The sequence below is a fragment of the Cololabis saira genome, chromosome 24 (genome assembly GCF_033807715.1).
Source record: "Cololabis saira isolate AMF1-May2022 chromosome 24, fColSai1.1, whole genome shotgun sequence".
Lineage (NCBI taxonomy): Eukaryota > Metazoa > Chordata > Actinopteri > Beloniformes > Belonidae > Cololabis > Cololabis saira.
In genome coordinates this window covers 22,331,080-22,346,609 of record NC_084610.1, presented here as the reverse complement: position 1 = coordinate 22,346,609, position 15,530 = coordinate 22,331,080, and the positions used below count along the sequence as shown (strand labels likewise).

General features: G+C 36.8%; 1 protein-coding gene across 2 annotated transcripts; it reads right to left on the bottom strand.

Moving 5' to 3' along the window:
* Positions 1 to 1,190: 1,190 nt before the first annotated feature.
* On the bottom strand, positions 1,191 to 15,358 carry ankrd10a (ankyrin repeat domain 10a). Of its 2 annotated transcripts, none has more exons than XM_061716015.1 (6): positions 15,105 to 15,358; positions 12,403 to 12,555; positions 10,358 to 10,449; positions 4,402 to 4,607; positions 3,230 to 3,292; positions 1,191 to 2,715 (listed from the first exon to the last, which is right to left on the bottom strand). In XM_061716015.1, the coding sequence occupies exons 1-6, from the start codon at positions 15,300 to 15,302 to the stop codon at positions 2,459 to 2,461; spliced, it is 969 nt and encodes a 322-aa protein (XP_061571999.1). In that variant the 5' UTR covers positions 15,303 to 15,358; the 3' UTR covers positions 1,191 to 2,458. The 2 variants fall into 2 exon arrangements, with proteins under 2 accessions (XP_061571999.1, XP_061571998.1); XM_061716014.1 differs by lacking the exons at positions 1,191 to 2,715; positions 3,230 to 3,292; positions 4,402 to 4,607 and adding exons at positions 5,474 to 7,122; positions 7,199 to 7,261; positions 8,390 to 8,595.
* Positions 15,359 to 15,530: the final 172 nt, after the last annotated feature.

Sequence of the window (15,530 nt, the reverse complement as noted above, 5' to 3'; positions counted from 1 at the left end):
CTGCCACCTAGTGACCAGCCAGAGGAAGCACCTCGGCCGTAACCATGGAAACATATGGAGGTAGATTTGTTTCTTAATTATTCAATCAAAAAAAAAGATTGCTTCAATCAAAAAATATTTTTTCAATTAAAAAAATGTGCATTTGAACACATTTTCTTTGATTGGAAATGTTTTCTTTGATAGAAGTTACTTTTTTTTAAGTAACTTTTGATTGAAGTAGTGTTTTGTGTTTGGGCCATATTATGGGTGTCTTTAACATTTAATCAAAAAAGAAGTTGCTTCAAAAAGAAAAAAATATTTTCAATAAAAAGTGTTCAAATGTACGGAGCCACTAAAGGGACACGGATTTTTTTTAATAATGAGTTTTAAGCGTGCGCGTGAAACCTTTAAGTGAGCACGTAAAGTTGTTTACGTGAGCACGTAAAACGTTTATGTACTCACTAAAAAGCTTCACGCGCTCTCGCAAAACTTATAAGTGAGCGCCTAAAAGTTGTTCTACGTGAGCGTAAAAACAAGTACAGGGAGTTTTGCTGGAACAGGAGACCGTACAGTTGCTGCTCTGTTTATGAATGGAAATGACATTACAGGATTTAGCTAAGCTATATTTTAACCTGGGACTCCATTATAAGGACATTACCACTTTGCTTGCAAGTAAACAACTTTACGTGCTCACTTAAAGGTTTTAGGCGCGCGCGTAAAGGTTTCACACGCACGCTTAAAACTCATTATAAAAAAAAAAATCAGTGTCCCTTTAGGGGCTCCCTACAAATGCAATTCTTTGGGTCTCAAATATTTTTTTGCATTCAAACACTTTTTCTTTGAAAAAGTTTTTTTTTTATTGAAGTGCTTTTTTTGGATTGAATTTTTTTTTTTTAAGCAACTTCTTTTTTGATTAAATGATAAGACACAAATGTCCTACCCATAATATGGCCCAAACACAAAACAACACTACGGTACTTAAATTTAAAAAAAAAACTTCACTTCTATCAAAGAAAACATTTCCAATCAAAGAAAAACAGTGTTCAAATGCATTTTTTTGAGTCTCAAATATTTTTTTGCATTCAAACACATTTTTCTTTGATTGAAGCAATCTTTCCTTTGATTGAATAATTAAGAAACAAATCTACCTCTATAGAAATGGACCTCAAAAACGTCACACAGAATGAAATGAAGATGTAAAAAAACAGTTTTATTCAGAAAAATAGGACAAAGTAGAAAAGTAGCAGGAGCTGACGCCTGGGAGCTGAATAAGTTAAATCCAACACAGCTCTGAGGAAGGTCGTCGTCCAACCTGCTCATAGTGCAGCCGGTTCCGGCAGTAAACAGAGAGAAAGAGCAGATTTATACGGTCGGGGTTCAGACGGTCGGAGCGGGTTCAGGGGGAGACGACCAACACGGCCGTTACAGAAGCTGCCAGAAGCAGGTACAATCATCCAAACATGCAACACCTTTTAACCCTTTAATGCCAGAAATATGGAATGTCACCCCAAAAAAACCTGAAATATTTTTATATAAAAAAACTATTGATTGTATATTGCAATGAAAAAAAACTTCCAATTCTGTATTTAACAGTTTCTAAATCATTATTTTTCCTGATTATGAATACATTAGGTAAGTTTTATGTATCCTTATATTTTTAATTTATTTATAGTATAAAAGTTTGATACTTGATCAGATCTACGGAAGAGTATTAGGGCCAGGCAGGAGAAAAATAAAAATAATATTTTAGAGGAAGAAGATTTTTTCATTATGCACTTCGAGAAAAAAGTCGAAATGTTGAGAAAAAAAGTCAAAATTTCATGAATAAAGTTGAATTGTTGAGGAAAAAAGGCGCAATTTCGACATTCTTGAAATTGTATTTCAACATTAATCTCGACATTTCACCTTTTTAAGTCGAAATGTCGAGAAAAAGTGCAAAATTTTGACTTTTTTCTCGAAATTGTATTTCAACATTAATCGACATTTTGACTTTTTTCGACATTTCGACTTTTTTTCTCAGTGCACAATAAAAAAAAATAAAATCTTCCCCTCTCAAATATTTCTTCTCCTGCCTGGCCCTAATACTCTTCTTCAGATCTGATTCATCCGGTATTAAAGGGTTGAGAACAGAATAATCAAAATGCTGTTTTACAGTACAAAAGGAGGTGGCACCATTTAGCTACAAATCAGTTTACAAAATAGTTTTAGTTTGTTTGCACCTCAAACAAACCTGGGAACCCTGACACGAGATTGTGGCGCAAACTACAAACTAAATACTGATTCTGAATTCTTGAATCGGTTTGAAGGTGAAAATAAACAAAAAAGTCCACAAATACTGTATTTTGATGAGATTAATCTTTGTGAAATCATCATATGATAATTAAGGTCCTGACTCTTCTCCCCCGGCTCCGGACCGCTGGCCAAGGCAACGTGGAGTAAAAACGTGAAGCTGAAACGTTCCTGAAGCGTTGAGACGGGGTCAGGGGTCTCCCAGGTCCTCGGCCGTGTCCCCGAAGCCGTGGTAGTGTCCGTAGTGCAGCAGGTCGCCCCCGTCGGGCCCCCCCGGGCCCCCCCAGAGCGGGGCCGAGCTGCCGGGGCTGCCGCTCACGTGCAGCGAGCCGCACATGGCCGTGGGAGCGTGCTGGTTGGTCGGGACGGGGGCGGACGGGAGGAGCCGCGGCCCTCGCTCGGAGTGAGGCATCATGGGATGACGGCCGTTGACGACGACGTCTGCATCTGAAAAACAGTTTCAATCAGCTGACGGGTCACACGGGTCAGGAGTAGGCCTGTGTTGAAAAAAAAAAATCGATTTTCCGATTCTAAATCGATTCTCATATTAATTCTTAAAAATCGATTCTTATGTCTAAAGATCGATTTTTTTTTTTTTTGTGATTTAAAAAAAAAAAAAAAAAAAAAAAAAAAGCTAAAATGATTTGTGTACTGCATGAACTGTTGCAATTTTTTTCTTTTTTGCACTTTAAATGGTTATTGAAAGGCCTGTTTGAGTTTTTTATTTCTTAGTTATTTCACAATAATTATTGTGAAATTATTATTTCACATTCACATCACGTTATTTTACAGTCATTTAATTCAGGCAACAGCTCAAAAAACATTTTAAATAACACTAAGTCAAATCAATATCGAATCGGATCAAATCATGATAATCGATTCTGAATATTAAGAATCGGAATCGATTCTTGACATTTGAATCGATACCCAGCCCTAGTCAGGAGGAGAGGTCGGGACCCACCTGAGTGATCCGGGTCCATGGACTCCACCTCCTCGCCGGCGCCGTACGTCTGCACCGACACGACTGTGGAGGGAAGGTCACACAGAGGTCAGCGGGTCAAATATCCTGTTACACGAGAAGCTGCTGATTCTGTAGTGTTGTTTCTGTCTGACAGTTTTAGTCTAGTCTTTTAGTATTTTAGTTTTTATTAGTTTTAGTCACGTTCATTCTCCTTTTAGTCGTGTCAAGTTTCAGTCGACTAAAAGTCTGAGCATTTTAGTCTCATTTTAGTCTAGTTTTACTCAAAGATTGTATTCCGCCAAGCCCATTTTACAATTCAAACAAGGTTCTTATTATATTATTCAGTGCATTTACATGGGAAGTTTAATTCCTCTTTAATTCAGAATTAAAAATTGAATCCAATTTAATTGTAAAACCATGTAAACACCTAATTCCGAATGAAAATGGCCATTCCGAATTAAACTTAATTCTGAAGTAAGTGGCTGGTTTATTCCGATTTTAAATCCGAATAGAATAATTCCACGTTCATGTAAACACTCATTCCTCTTTAAATTAATTCCGGTCTTCATTTCTGCTCGTTCCCTCGCCCGTCTGTCTCCATGAAAATTAGAATATTGTGATTTTCTGTGATGCAATTACAAAAACAAAAATGTCATACATTCTGAATTCATTACAAATCAACTGAAATATTACAAGCCTTTTATTATTTTAATATTTCTGATCATGGTTTACAGCTTAAGAAAACTCAAATATCCTATCTAAAAAAATTAGAATATTTTGGGAATCTTAATCTTAAACTGTAAGCCATAATCAGCAATATTAAAATAATAAAAGGCTTTCAATATTTCAGTTGATTTGTAATGAATCCAGAATGTATGACATTTTTGTTTTTGTAATTGCATTACAGAAAATAAAGAACTTTATCACAATATTCTAATTTTCTGAGACAGTCCTGTATATTTAATTATTGTTATCGTCACATGACCAGCATTTTCGTTGCGTCTCGTCTCTTTTTCCTCAGGTGATAAAGATTCGTTGACGATATTTAGTCTTGATTTTCGTTGATGAAAGCAACTTTAGTCCTCTGGACCCGTCCAGCCCACGGGTTCACCCGGGATGTTTCCCTGTCCTATAACCGCCCCCCCTGGTTCTGTGTCATCAGCAGGTCTCACCGTCGGCTCTCCTCCTCTTCAGGCTCTGAGCCTCTACGACCGTGATCGGCCTCTTCCTGCCGATCTTCCCTCCCGGCGCTGCGTTCAGGGTCAGCGCCCCGAGCAGCTGCGCGTGGTTCTGGGCGTTGGAGATGAAGCAGAAACAGTGGGGGAAGCCGTGAGCGTGGGCCAGGTCTGCCGCCGTCTGCCCGCCCGCATTCCTCAAGCTGAAGATGAGAGGGAGAGAAACGTTTCACCGGGAATCACAAACCTCCTGGAGAACAATCACACTGGAAAAGAACAGAGCCACTTCTTCATGGGTTCATTAACGGCAGAACTCGCCGTGGTGCCGGTTTAAACCCGGCATCCACCTTTCAGCAGGTTTGACTTTTTAATACCATTTTCAAATTAAATTTAAGACCAAAAAAACAAGTCCCTAAGAAATCCAGCGCTGAGGTCGAGGTTGCCAGATCTGACATGTTCCAGCCCAAACGTGATGTAAAACCCACCGAAATACGTTCTACGTGAGCGCGTAAAAACAAGTACATGGGAGTTTTGCTGGAACAGGAGACCGTACAGTTGCTGCTCTGTTTATGAATGGAAATGACATTACAGGATTTAGCTGAGCTATATTTTAACCTGGGACTCCATTATAAGGACATTACACTTTGCTTGCAAGTAAACAACTTTACGTGCTCACTTAAAGGTTTTACGCGCGCGCGTAAAGGTTTCACGCGCACGCTTAAAACTCATTATAAAAAAAAAAATCCGTGTCCCTTTAGGGGCTCCCTACAAATGCAATTCTTTGGGTCTCAAATATTTTTTTGCATTCAAACACTTTTTCTTTGAAAGTTTTTTTTTATTGAAGTGCTTTTTTTGGATTGAATTTTTTTTTTTTAAGCAACTTCTTTTTTGATTAAATGATAAGACACAAATATCCTACCCATAATATGGCCCAAACACAAAACACTACTTAAATTTAAAAAAAAACTTCACTTCTATCAAAGAAAACATTTCCAATCAAAGAAAAACAGTGTTCAAATGCATTTTTTTGAGTCTCAAATATTTTTTTGCATTCAAACACATTTTTCTTTGATTGAAATACATTTTTTTGATTGAAGCAATCTTTCCTTTGATTGAATAATTAAGAAACAAATCTACCTCCATAGAAACGGACCCCAAAAACAGCATACAGAATGAAATTAAGATGTAAAAAAACAGTTTTATTCAGAAAAATAGGACAAAGTAGAAAAGTAGCAGGAGCTGACGCCTGGGAGCTGAATAAGTTAAATACAACACAGCTCTGAGGAAGGTCGTCGTCCAACCTGCTCATAGTGCAGCCGGTTCCGGCAGTAAACAGAGAGAAAGAGCAGAAATAAACGGTCGGAGCGGGTTCGGGGGGAAACGACCGTCCAACGCGGCCGTTACAGAAGCTGCCTGACCACGCAGAAGCAGGTACAATCATCCAAACACCTTTTTAACCCTTTAATGCCAGAAATATGTAATATCACCCCAAAAAAAAAGAAATATTTTAATATGAACTATTGATTGTATATTGCAATTTAAAAAAACAACTTCCAATTCTGTATTTAACAGTTTCTAAATCATTATTTTTCCTGATTATGAATATATTAGGTAAGTTTTATGTATCTTTTATATTTTTAATTTATTTAGGTTATAGTATTAAAGTTTTATACTTGATCAGATCTATGGAAGAATATTAGGGCCAGGCAGGAGAAAAATAAAAATAATATTTTAGAGGAGGAAGATTTTTTTTTTTCCATTATGCACTTCGAGAAAAAAGTCGAAATGTTGAGAAAAAAAGTCAAAATTTCATGAATAAAGTTGAATTGTTGAGGAAAAAAGGCGCAATTTCGACATTCTTGAAATTGTATTTCAACATTAATCTCGACATTTCACCTTTTTAAGTCAAAATGTCGAGAAAAAGTGCAAAATTTCGACTTTTTTCTCGAAATTGTATTTCAACATTAATCGACATTTTGACTTTTTTCTCGACATTTCAACTTTTTTCTCAGTGCACAATAAAAAAAAAAAATCTTCCCCTCTCAAATACTTTTTCTCCTGCATGGCCCTAATACTCTTCCGTACAGATCTGATTAATCCGGTATTAAAGGGTTGAGAACATAATAATCAAAATGCTGTTTTACAGTACATAAGGAGGTGGCGCCATTTAGCTACAAATCAGTTTACAAAATAGTTTAGTTTGTTTGCACCTCATCCAACAAACCTGGGAACCCGACACGAGATTGTGGCTTAAACTACAAACTAAATACTGATTCTGAATTCTTGAATCCGTTTGAAGGTGAAAATAAACGTAAAAGTCCACAAATACTGTATTTTGATGAGATTAAATCTTTGTGAAATCATCATATGATAATTAAGGTGGCGTCCCGGCTCCGGACCGCTGACCAAGGCAACGTGGAGTAAAAACATGAAGCTGAAACGTTCCTGAACCGCTGAGACGGGGTCAGGGGTCTCCCAGGTCCTCGGCCGTGTCCCCGAAGCCGTGGTAGTGTCCGTAGTGCAGCAGGTCTCCCCCGTCCGGCCCCCCCGGGCCCCCCCAGAGCGGGGCCGAGCTGCCGGGGCTGCCGCTCACGTGCAGCGAGCCGCACATGGCCGTGGGAGCGTGCTGATTGGTCGGGACGGGGGCGGACGGGAGGAGCCGCGGCCCTCGGTCGGCGCGAGGCATCGTGGGATGACGGCCGTTGACGACGTCTCCATCTGAAAAAAAAAGCGTTTCAATCAGCTGACGGGTCACACGGGTCAGGACTGGAGGAGAGGAGAAGTGCCGACCCACCTGAGTGATCCGGGTCCATGGACTCGGCCTCCTCCCCGGCGCCGTACGTCTGCACCGACACGACTGAGGAGGCAAGAGAGGGAAGGTCACACAGAGGTCAGCGGGTCAAATATCCTGTTACACGAGAAGCTGCTGATTCTGTAGTGTTGTTTCTGTCTGACAGTTTTAGTCTAGTCTTTTAGTCATTTTAGTTTTTATTAGTTTTAGTCACGTTCATTTTCCTTTTAGTCGTGTCAAGTTTCAGTCGACTAAAAGTCTGAGCATTTTAGTCTTATTTTAGTCAGAATTGTCCGTTTTAGTCAAAGATTGTATTTAGCCAAGCCCATTTTACAATTCAAACAAGGTTCTTATTATATTATTCAGTGCATTTACATGGGAAGTTTAATTCCTCTTTAATTCAGAATTAAAAATTGAATCCAATTTAATTGTAAAACCATGTAAACACCTAATTCTGAATGAAAATGGCCATTCTGAATTAAACTTAATTCCGAAGTAAGTGGCTGGTTTATTCCGATTTTAAATCCGAATAGAATAATTCCACGTTCATGTAAACACTCATTCCTCTTTAAATTAATTCCGGTCTTCATTTCTGCTCGTTCCCTCGCCCGTCTGTCTCCATGAAAATTAGAATATTGTGATTTTCTGTGATGCAATTACAAAAACAAAAATGTCATACATTCTGGATTCATTACAAATCAACTGAAATATTGCAAGCCTTTTATTATTTTAATATTGCTGATCATGGCTTACAGCTTAAGAAAACTCAAATATCCTATCTCAAAAAATTAGAATATTCTGGGAATCTTAATCTTAAACTGTAAACCATAATCAGCAATATTAAAATAATAAAAGGCTTGCAATATTTCAGTTGATTTGTAATGGATCTAGAATGTATGACATTTTTGTTTTTGTAATTGCATTACAGAAAATAAAGAACTTTATCACAATATTCTAATTTTCTGAGACAGTCCTATATATTTAATTATTGTTATCGTCACATGACCAGCATTTTCGTTGCGTCTCGTCTCTTTTTCCTCAGGTGATAAAGATTCGTTGACGATATTTAGTCTTGATTTTCGTTGATGAAAGCAACTTTAGTGTTCTGGACCCGTCCAGGCCCCCGGGTTCACCCGGCATGTTTCCCTGTCCTATAACCTGCCCCCCTGGTTACTAACAGTCACCAGGTCTCACCGTCGGCTCTCCTCCTCTTCAGCTGCTGAGCCTCTACGACCGTAATCGGCCTCTTCCTGCCGATCTTCCCCCCCGGCGCTGCGTTCAGGGCCAGCGCCCCGAGCAGCTGCGCGTGGTTCTGGGCGTTGGAGATGAAGCAGAAACAGTGGGGGAAGCCGTGAGCGTGGGCCAGGTCTGCCGCCGTCTGCCCGCCGACATTCCTCAAGCTGAACGGGGAGAGGGAGAGAAACGTTTCACCGGGAATCACAAACCTGGCAAACAATCAGACTGGAAAAGAGCAGAGCACTTCTTCATGTGTTCATTAACGCTAGAACTCGCCGTGGTGCCGGTTTAAAGTTGGCATCCACCTTTCAGCAGGTTTGACTTTTTAATACCATTTTCAAATTAAATTTAAGACCAAAAAAACAAGTCCCTAAGAAATCCAGCGCTGAGGTTGAGGTTGCCAGATCTGAGAGGTTCCAGCCCAAACGTGATGTAAAACCCACCGAAATAATGAAAAACCAGCCCAAATCATACGTTCTCTATGTTAAAACCGTTAATTATTATATGCATAATCAATTTCAAGCTTCACAACACCACTAACCACACTTTACACTGTCACTTTACACTGTATATTTTATTTAAACCACAGTCACTCTATTGTACATTTTTTCTGACATTCTTATATTTTTTTGTAAATTTTTTTCTTTGCACATTTCTGGTACATATGAGACATGCCCCACTTATCTGTTTATTTTATTTAATTTTTATTTTTTATTATCCTATTTGATACCTTCAACGTTTTGCTGCACAGTTGCCTTGAAATTGCCCCTCGGGGATAAATAAAGTTTTTCTGAATCTGAATCTGAACCTAAGTAGCCCAAAAAAAGTTCAGGCTCCAAACAAAGACAATTAAATTGAGTAGTTTGAAGCAAATAAAATATCAGTGTGTTTATTGTGTACGTTTGTACTTTTCTCTGCCATAATGGAAACCTTTTTGTTGATGATTTTTCCTAAATATATAGTAAAAACCAGGAAAAGCGGCCCGAATTTATATTTTTCAGCCCAATTGGGCTAAAACTTGCCCACAGATTTAGAACCTCTGTAGGAGATTCTTCTCAAAACGATGAAATAAACTTATTAATGATGACTATACATTCCCTCTAAAATTAAGACCCTTGAATTGAGATTTAATACAAGGGCTTTATTTTAGCAAAATTAGACTTTTTAAGGAACTGCGGCCGCCCTGGCTCTTTGTAAGTGCAATAACCACTGATACCTCACGTATTTTTGAAAATATTTGTAAATATTATCCGTTTTTTTTGGTGTTTACCATTTTTTTCTCTCTTGTACATAGTGTTTTTTTTCTACTTTTTATATTGCTCTTTTTTATTATTTAACTATTTATTGGTTATTTCTATTTTAAATTTTTTGTATAAAGCGTGTGTGTGTGTGTTTGACACCCAAATATAATAAAGAAACGTCTCATAATGTACAGCGTTGTACAGTGATATAAACCACATGTATGTTTAAACCATGGATGTAAACACTGTGGTTCAGTCAGCTGTTTGGTCTCTCTCTACATCCCGGGTGTCTGTCCATTGAGCTGTTACGCTGAGAGCGCCCCCTGCAGGTTTGGTAACTGGTTATGAAGCGTTTTTCTTTTGAAGATGGTTTCTTGTTTTATATCGTTTTGTGCTTTGCATCGTTTCTCTATTTGCAGCGTTTGATGATGCTGCCTTTGTCTTTGTTTTTTGCAGCAGGTTTTTTCATTTGCACCACGTTCCTCTTTTTGTACCTCGTTTTGAGTTTGTGAATTTGAATCGTTTCTGTACTTGAAGCCGTTTTCCTTAACTGAGACGCATTAGGCCGTTGCAGTGCGTTTGGCCCTTGTCGGCCACCGTACTTTTACCTTCACCGTTCTGCAAACTGTAAAATGTTACCTGGACCCGACCCGCTGCAGCTCGGGGCAGATTACAGGAAACTCACTGGGGTTTGGCTCCTGCGATCAGCAGGACCTGGATACACTCCAGGCTGCCGGAGCGGGCCGCCTTGTGGATGGGAGTCTCGCCCACGCAGTCCTGCAGACACAAGGAAAACCAGTGTTAACCATGTCCCAGGAAGCAGCGAACCAAAGGTCAAGGGACATTTTAACACTTTAAAATCTAAACTAAATTTCCCAATAATTGCAAAATAGAGTCTCAGAGTAATCAATCACTGTACAATAATAATAGTAATAATAATAACCACAATCATATGCTGTAACAATGCACCTTTCAATAACCATGACTACCTCACACTGCTGCACTTTTCACTTTTTAAATTGTATATATATGTTAATAACAGTTGCCATTTGTCTATTTACTGTACAGTGAGCAAAAATAACTGAGTCAAATTCCCTGTCTTGTTTGGCCTGACTTGGCCAAATAAACATGAAAATAGAAATAGATTTAGTCAATTAAATTATATCAAATTAGATGATTAAAACTAGTTTAAATGTTAGTCAAAAACCTAACAAGCTGAATCCAAGTTTGCTGTAAAATAACTGTAAGGGCCTGATTAAGTAATGATTAATAATCTAGTTAAAACCGTTAAAAATGGGTATTGATAATTTAATTATAATTCACAAGGTTTACATTGGTCTAAAATTCATAATGTAGCAATGTTTACATGATAAAGTCTTTTCTATGTTTGGTATTCTAGGTTGTGATGTCACTGTCATTTTGTGACTGTGTTTTGATGTGAGGAGAAGTTAAGTTTCACTTTGAGTTTGAGTCAGAAAATGCTGGAAGAAACAGTCTTTTGACTGTGCGTTAGACATTGTAATTTATTTTAATCTTTTCAAGTAAACTTTTAAAAGTTTAAGAGTGCCACTACAATAACATTTTAATAACATTTCTTTTTATAATTTTATTTACTGCTTCCAGTTCTTTTCAATAAATATCTATGAAATTTAAGGAATTCTTGAACAATTGTGTTTTCTTTCTTTCCGTGTGTTGGGCTGGGCTGAAGGGGGTTGGGGGATTTTATTTTGATATTTTTAGTCTGTAAAACACTTTATGCTACATCCCGTTTGTGAAAAGGACTTTACAAATGACATTTGACTGACATGATTAAATAAATGCAGTCCTTTATACTAAAACAAACATATTCTCTTCAAATACTTTGAGATGAATTAGTATGAAATAATAAAAAAGGTGGACAAAACATGAGACTTTTGTCCTACAGCAGGTGTGTTGATCTATTTCATTTCGGTTGCATTCGTCTGGATCTCCAGTAAACGCAGAATCATCAGTAAAAAACCTTTCCGTGAGTCGACCAACCCACTATTCATCTGCTTAAAAATTCTGAAATTCAAGGACTTATTTGATTATATTACAATAGAAACCATGTACAAAGCCAGAAACAAACTTCTACCTCCATGTGTCCAGAATCTGTTTAAAATGAGGGACACCAGATAAAACATGAGAGGAACTTTATTATTGTCAAAGGTGTGAACATCTGGAACAACTGTCCTGGAAATATAAAATCATGTTGTACACTATTCAGCCTTAAAATACTTTTTAATTACGTAATTTCTCGTTATTGTATGGAAAATTAAGTTTGCCAACTTCTGTATTGTTATATTATGGGTTTTGAGGAATGCACTACTTTTTATTTTTGCTATGATGGGAATTTTAAGTTTATTTTTTGGGGGTTTTGAGCTATGCGCTATTTTTTATTCTTTCTGTGATCGGAAATTTAAGTTTATTTTGGGTTTTGAGCCATGTGCTATTTATTTTTCCTATGATGGGAAATTTAAGTTATATTTGGGTTTTGAGCTGTGTGCCTTTCTTTATTTTCCAATGATAGGATATTTGAGTTTACTGATAATTCATTTCCAAGTCATGAGCTTTGCTCTTTTGTATTTGCTGTAACCAATGTAAGGTACCAGTAAAAGCCTTGCTTCTACCTACACCCTTTTGGTTACAAATGTATCAAAATAAACCTTCAAACAAACCAGTGACACTCCCATGCAGGTGATGCGGACTCACCTGTCTGTTGACGTCAGCGCCGGCCTGGCTCAGCCAGGTGACGCAGCGCGGCCGGCCCCCGAAGGCGGCCGTGTGCGTGGGCGTCTGGCTGCAGCGGCTGGTGGGCAGGTTCACCTCGCAGCCCCGCTGCACCAGGTGGGCCACGCACTCCAGCTGGGAGCAGGAAAACAACAAGATACAGATAAAACTGATACACAAATTCCATCCTGCAAAACAATATTTATCAAAATTTAAGAATGATATAGATGTTAATTGTTTTTTTTGACAAAGGCATCCTGAAATATATTCTCACTTATTCTGGTCATGAGAATTCACTTATAAATTCTGGAGGGACAAGTACAGGACTGTCTCAGAAAATTAGAATATTGTGATAAAGTTCTTTATTTTCTGTAATGCAATTAAAAAAACAAAAATGTCACACATTCTGGATTTATTACAAATCAACTGAAATATTGCAAGCCTTTTATTATTTTAATATTGCTGGTTATGGTTTACAGTTTAAGATTAAGATTCTCAGAATATTCAAATTTTTTGAGATAGGATATTTGAGTTTTTTTAAACTGTAAACCATGATCAGCAATATTAAAATAATAAAAGGCTTGCAATATTTCAGTTGATTTGTAATTAATCCAGAATGTATGACATTTTTGTTTTTGTAATTGCATTACAGAAAATCACAATATTCAAATTTTCTGAGACAGTCCTGTATATTGCTGTCTTTTCTGATTTTCATCTTTATTATAAGAATGTTATTTTTGGTTTTCATAATTTTAATCACAAAGATAGTGACGCTTTCTTTTTTATAAATCTGTCTTTATTTTTAGCAAAGTTTCACATACATAAGTGCAAATTCATCCACAGAAAGCCTGAACTCTATACTCAAAAAAGAACTTCAACAATATATGAGGACGGTCTACTCATGAAACTTACTCTTGCACATTATGCTGTTTTTATTTTTATTCATTTACATTCTGGAACAAGCTCCCCTGTGACTTACGTGTGATCTCTGACCTGGGCCTTTTTAAATCTAAACTGAAACCTTATTTATTCAGGGTGGGTTTTAATACCCAGTAGTGTGGCAACACTTTTTTATACTTTGGTCTTGATGATATGTTTTATTCTTGTTTTATTCTGCAAGCACTTTTTGTCTTGATTATATGTTTATTATGTAAAGCACTTTGATTCACCTGTAGGTCGATGTAAGACGCTATATAAAAAAAGTACATTTACATTCAACTGTCTTGTCATTTATATATATATTTTGTTTATTTCTTTTCAATTTGGTGTTGGAATCTATCTGTATTTGTATTTTGCCTTTGATCTTAATCTTTCATTGTATTTCAAGATTTAAATAAATAAAAAATTATGATAAAAAAAAGATCAAAATAAGGGACTGTTGCTAACATTTTTTAATGTATTATTAAATATATATATATATATATATATATATATATATATATATATATATAAAAAAAATATTTATTATAAAATGTATAATTATTTTTTATTTAAATTTTTTTATATTTAATTTTGTTTTCCATTAATGTATTATTTGGTTTTTTCCCCCTGGGCAATTATGGGGATGGTAGGAATGTGGGTAAAATAGAAATTGTTAATGAGAAAATGTGAATTGTGAAAATTATTGTGAAATAAAAAGATATTAAAAATAAATAAGGGACATAAAACGCTTTTCTGTCTACTTTTTGGCGCTAAAATGTTGACTGTTCTGGACCAATAGGAACGCTGCAACTTAAAAAAAAACGTGATAAAACTTTATTGAACAGCGTTAAGAAGACATAACAATAAGACAAAAAGTATAAACTTTAAGAACATTTATCAAATTGTTAAGTAAAGTCTAGACTGTACTTTTTGCTGGAGTGTACTAGTTAAGATGTAAATAACCGAAACTGGGGTTTAATTTAAAATTAGTGCCGAGTGTGTAACTTTATTATTTTTTTTCCTTTCTTTATTGAACACAATAAAACAACATAAAACAGTAATTAAACATCTTCTCGTAAGGATGATAGTATACTTAGTCAAATATAGAGCTATATAGAAAAACAATTAACTATATATTGAAATAAAAGACAAACAGGGGTTTTTATAAAGTGCAAACTATAAAAGTATCACAGTATTTAAAATCAGGCAAACAAAAGTGCCAAAAAGAGGAGCAAGGACTGAGGCATGCATCAAAAAAAGCAGAAATCAAGATATATCCATTTATCCATTTTGTTGGAGTCTATTTTTCTTAGGGATAAGAAGAATAATTTAAAATAATTTAAAAACCAATCAAAGGAGGGTTTGCTATTCCTCCACTTACTACATTGAATATGATATTTACCCATGAGAATAACTATATTTATTATGTCAGATACATTCGACTGTCTTCAAGTTAATTACAGGACTGTCTCAGAAAATTAGAATATAGGGATTTTCTGTAATGCAATTACAAAAACAAAAATGTCATACATTCTGGATTCATTACAAATTTCAATAATTCAACTAGAAAATGGTGTAAAAGTTAATTTATTTCAATAATTCAACTAGAATATGGTTTAAAAGTTAATTTATTTCAATAATTCAACTAGAATATGGTGTAAAAGTTAATTTATTTCAATAATTCAACTAGAAAATGGTGTAAAAGTTCAAGTTACGGGACGGGTGGCGACCCTACCCCCAGGTGAGGACCACACCTGTCTTACCTGGCCGTAGTGAGCAGCCCAGTGCAGCGGCGTCCAGCCGTAGACCGAGTCCTCCTCCGTCAGCTGGGAAATGTGCGACAAACGCTGCAAAAGTGACACCAAACCCCCAACATCTCCGTCCCGGCAGGCGCGGTGCACGGGGAACCGGCCGAAAAACACCTCATCGCTGCAGAAGTCGGGCTGCAGTCGCACAGACATAAGAAAAAGAGTGATTAAATGGGCAGATTTGTACCTTTCTGTTTTCAGCGCAACACTTTTCAAACGCTTTCAAACACAAAGAGAGGAGGGCGGCGCTGCGGTGCCGCGTTCACGTGGTAGGAGGAGAGTCGGGATTTCCAAACTCTTAACCCGAAAAATCTATTAAAATGTCATACAGTGGCTGGATTTCTTGACATATTAATCGCTAAAAGTTTCTAAACGCAGATT

Coding starts and splice junctions, on each gene's coding strand:
- ankrd10a (XM_061716015.1), bottom strand. CDS start 15,302: ATGTCTGTGCGACTGCAGCCCGACTTCTGCAGCGATGAGGTGTTTTTC. Junction 12,556..15,104: donor GGGCTGCTCACTACGGCCAG/GTAAGACAGGTG, acceptor TCCTGCTCCCAG/CTGGAGTGCGTGGCCCACCT. Junction 2,716..3,229: donor CATGGACCCGGATCACTCAG/GTGGGTCCCGAC, acceptor ACTGTTTTTCAG/ATGCAGACGTCGTCGTCAAC.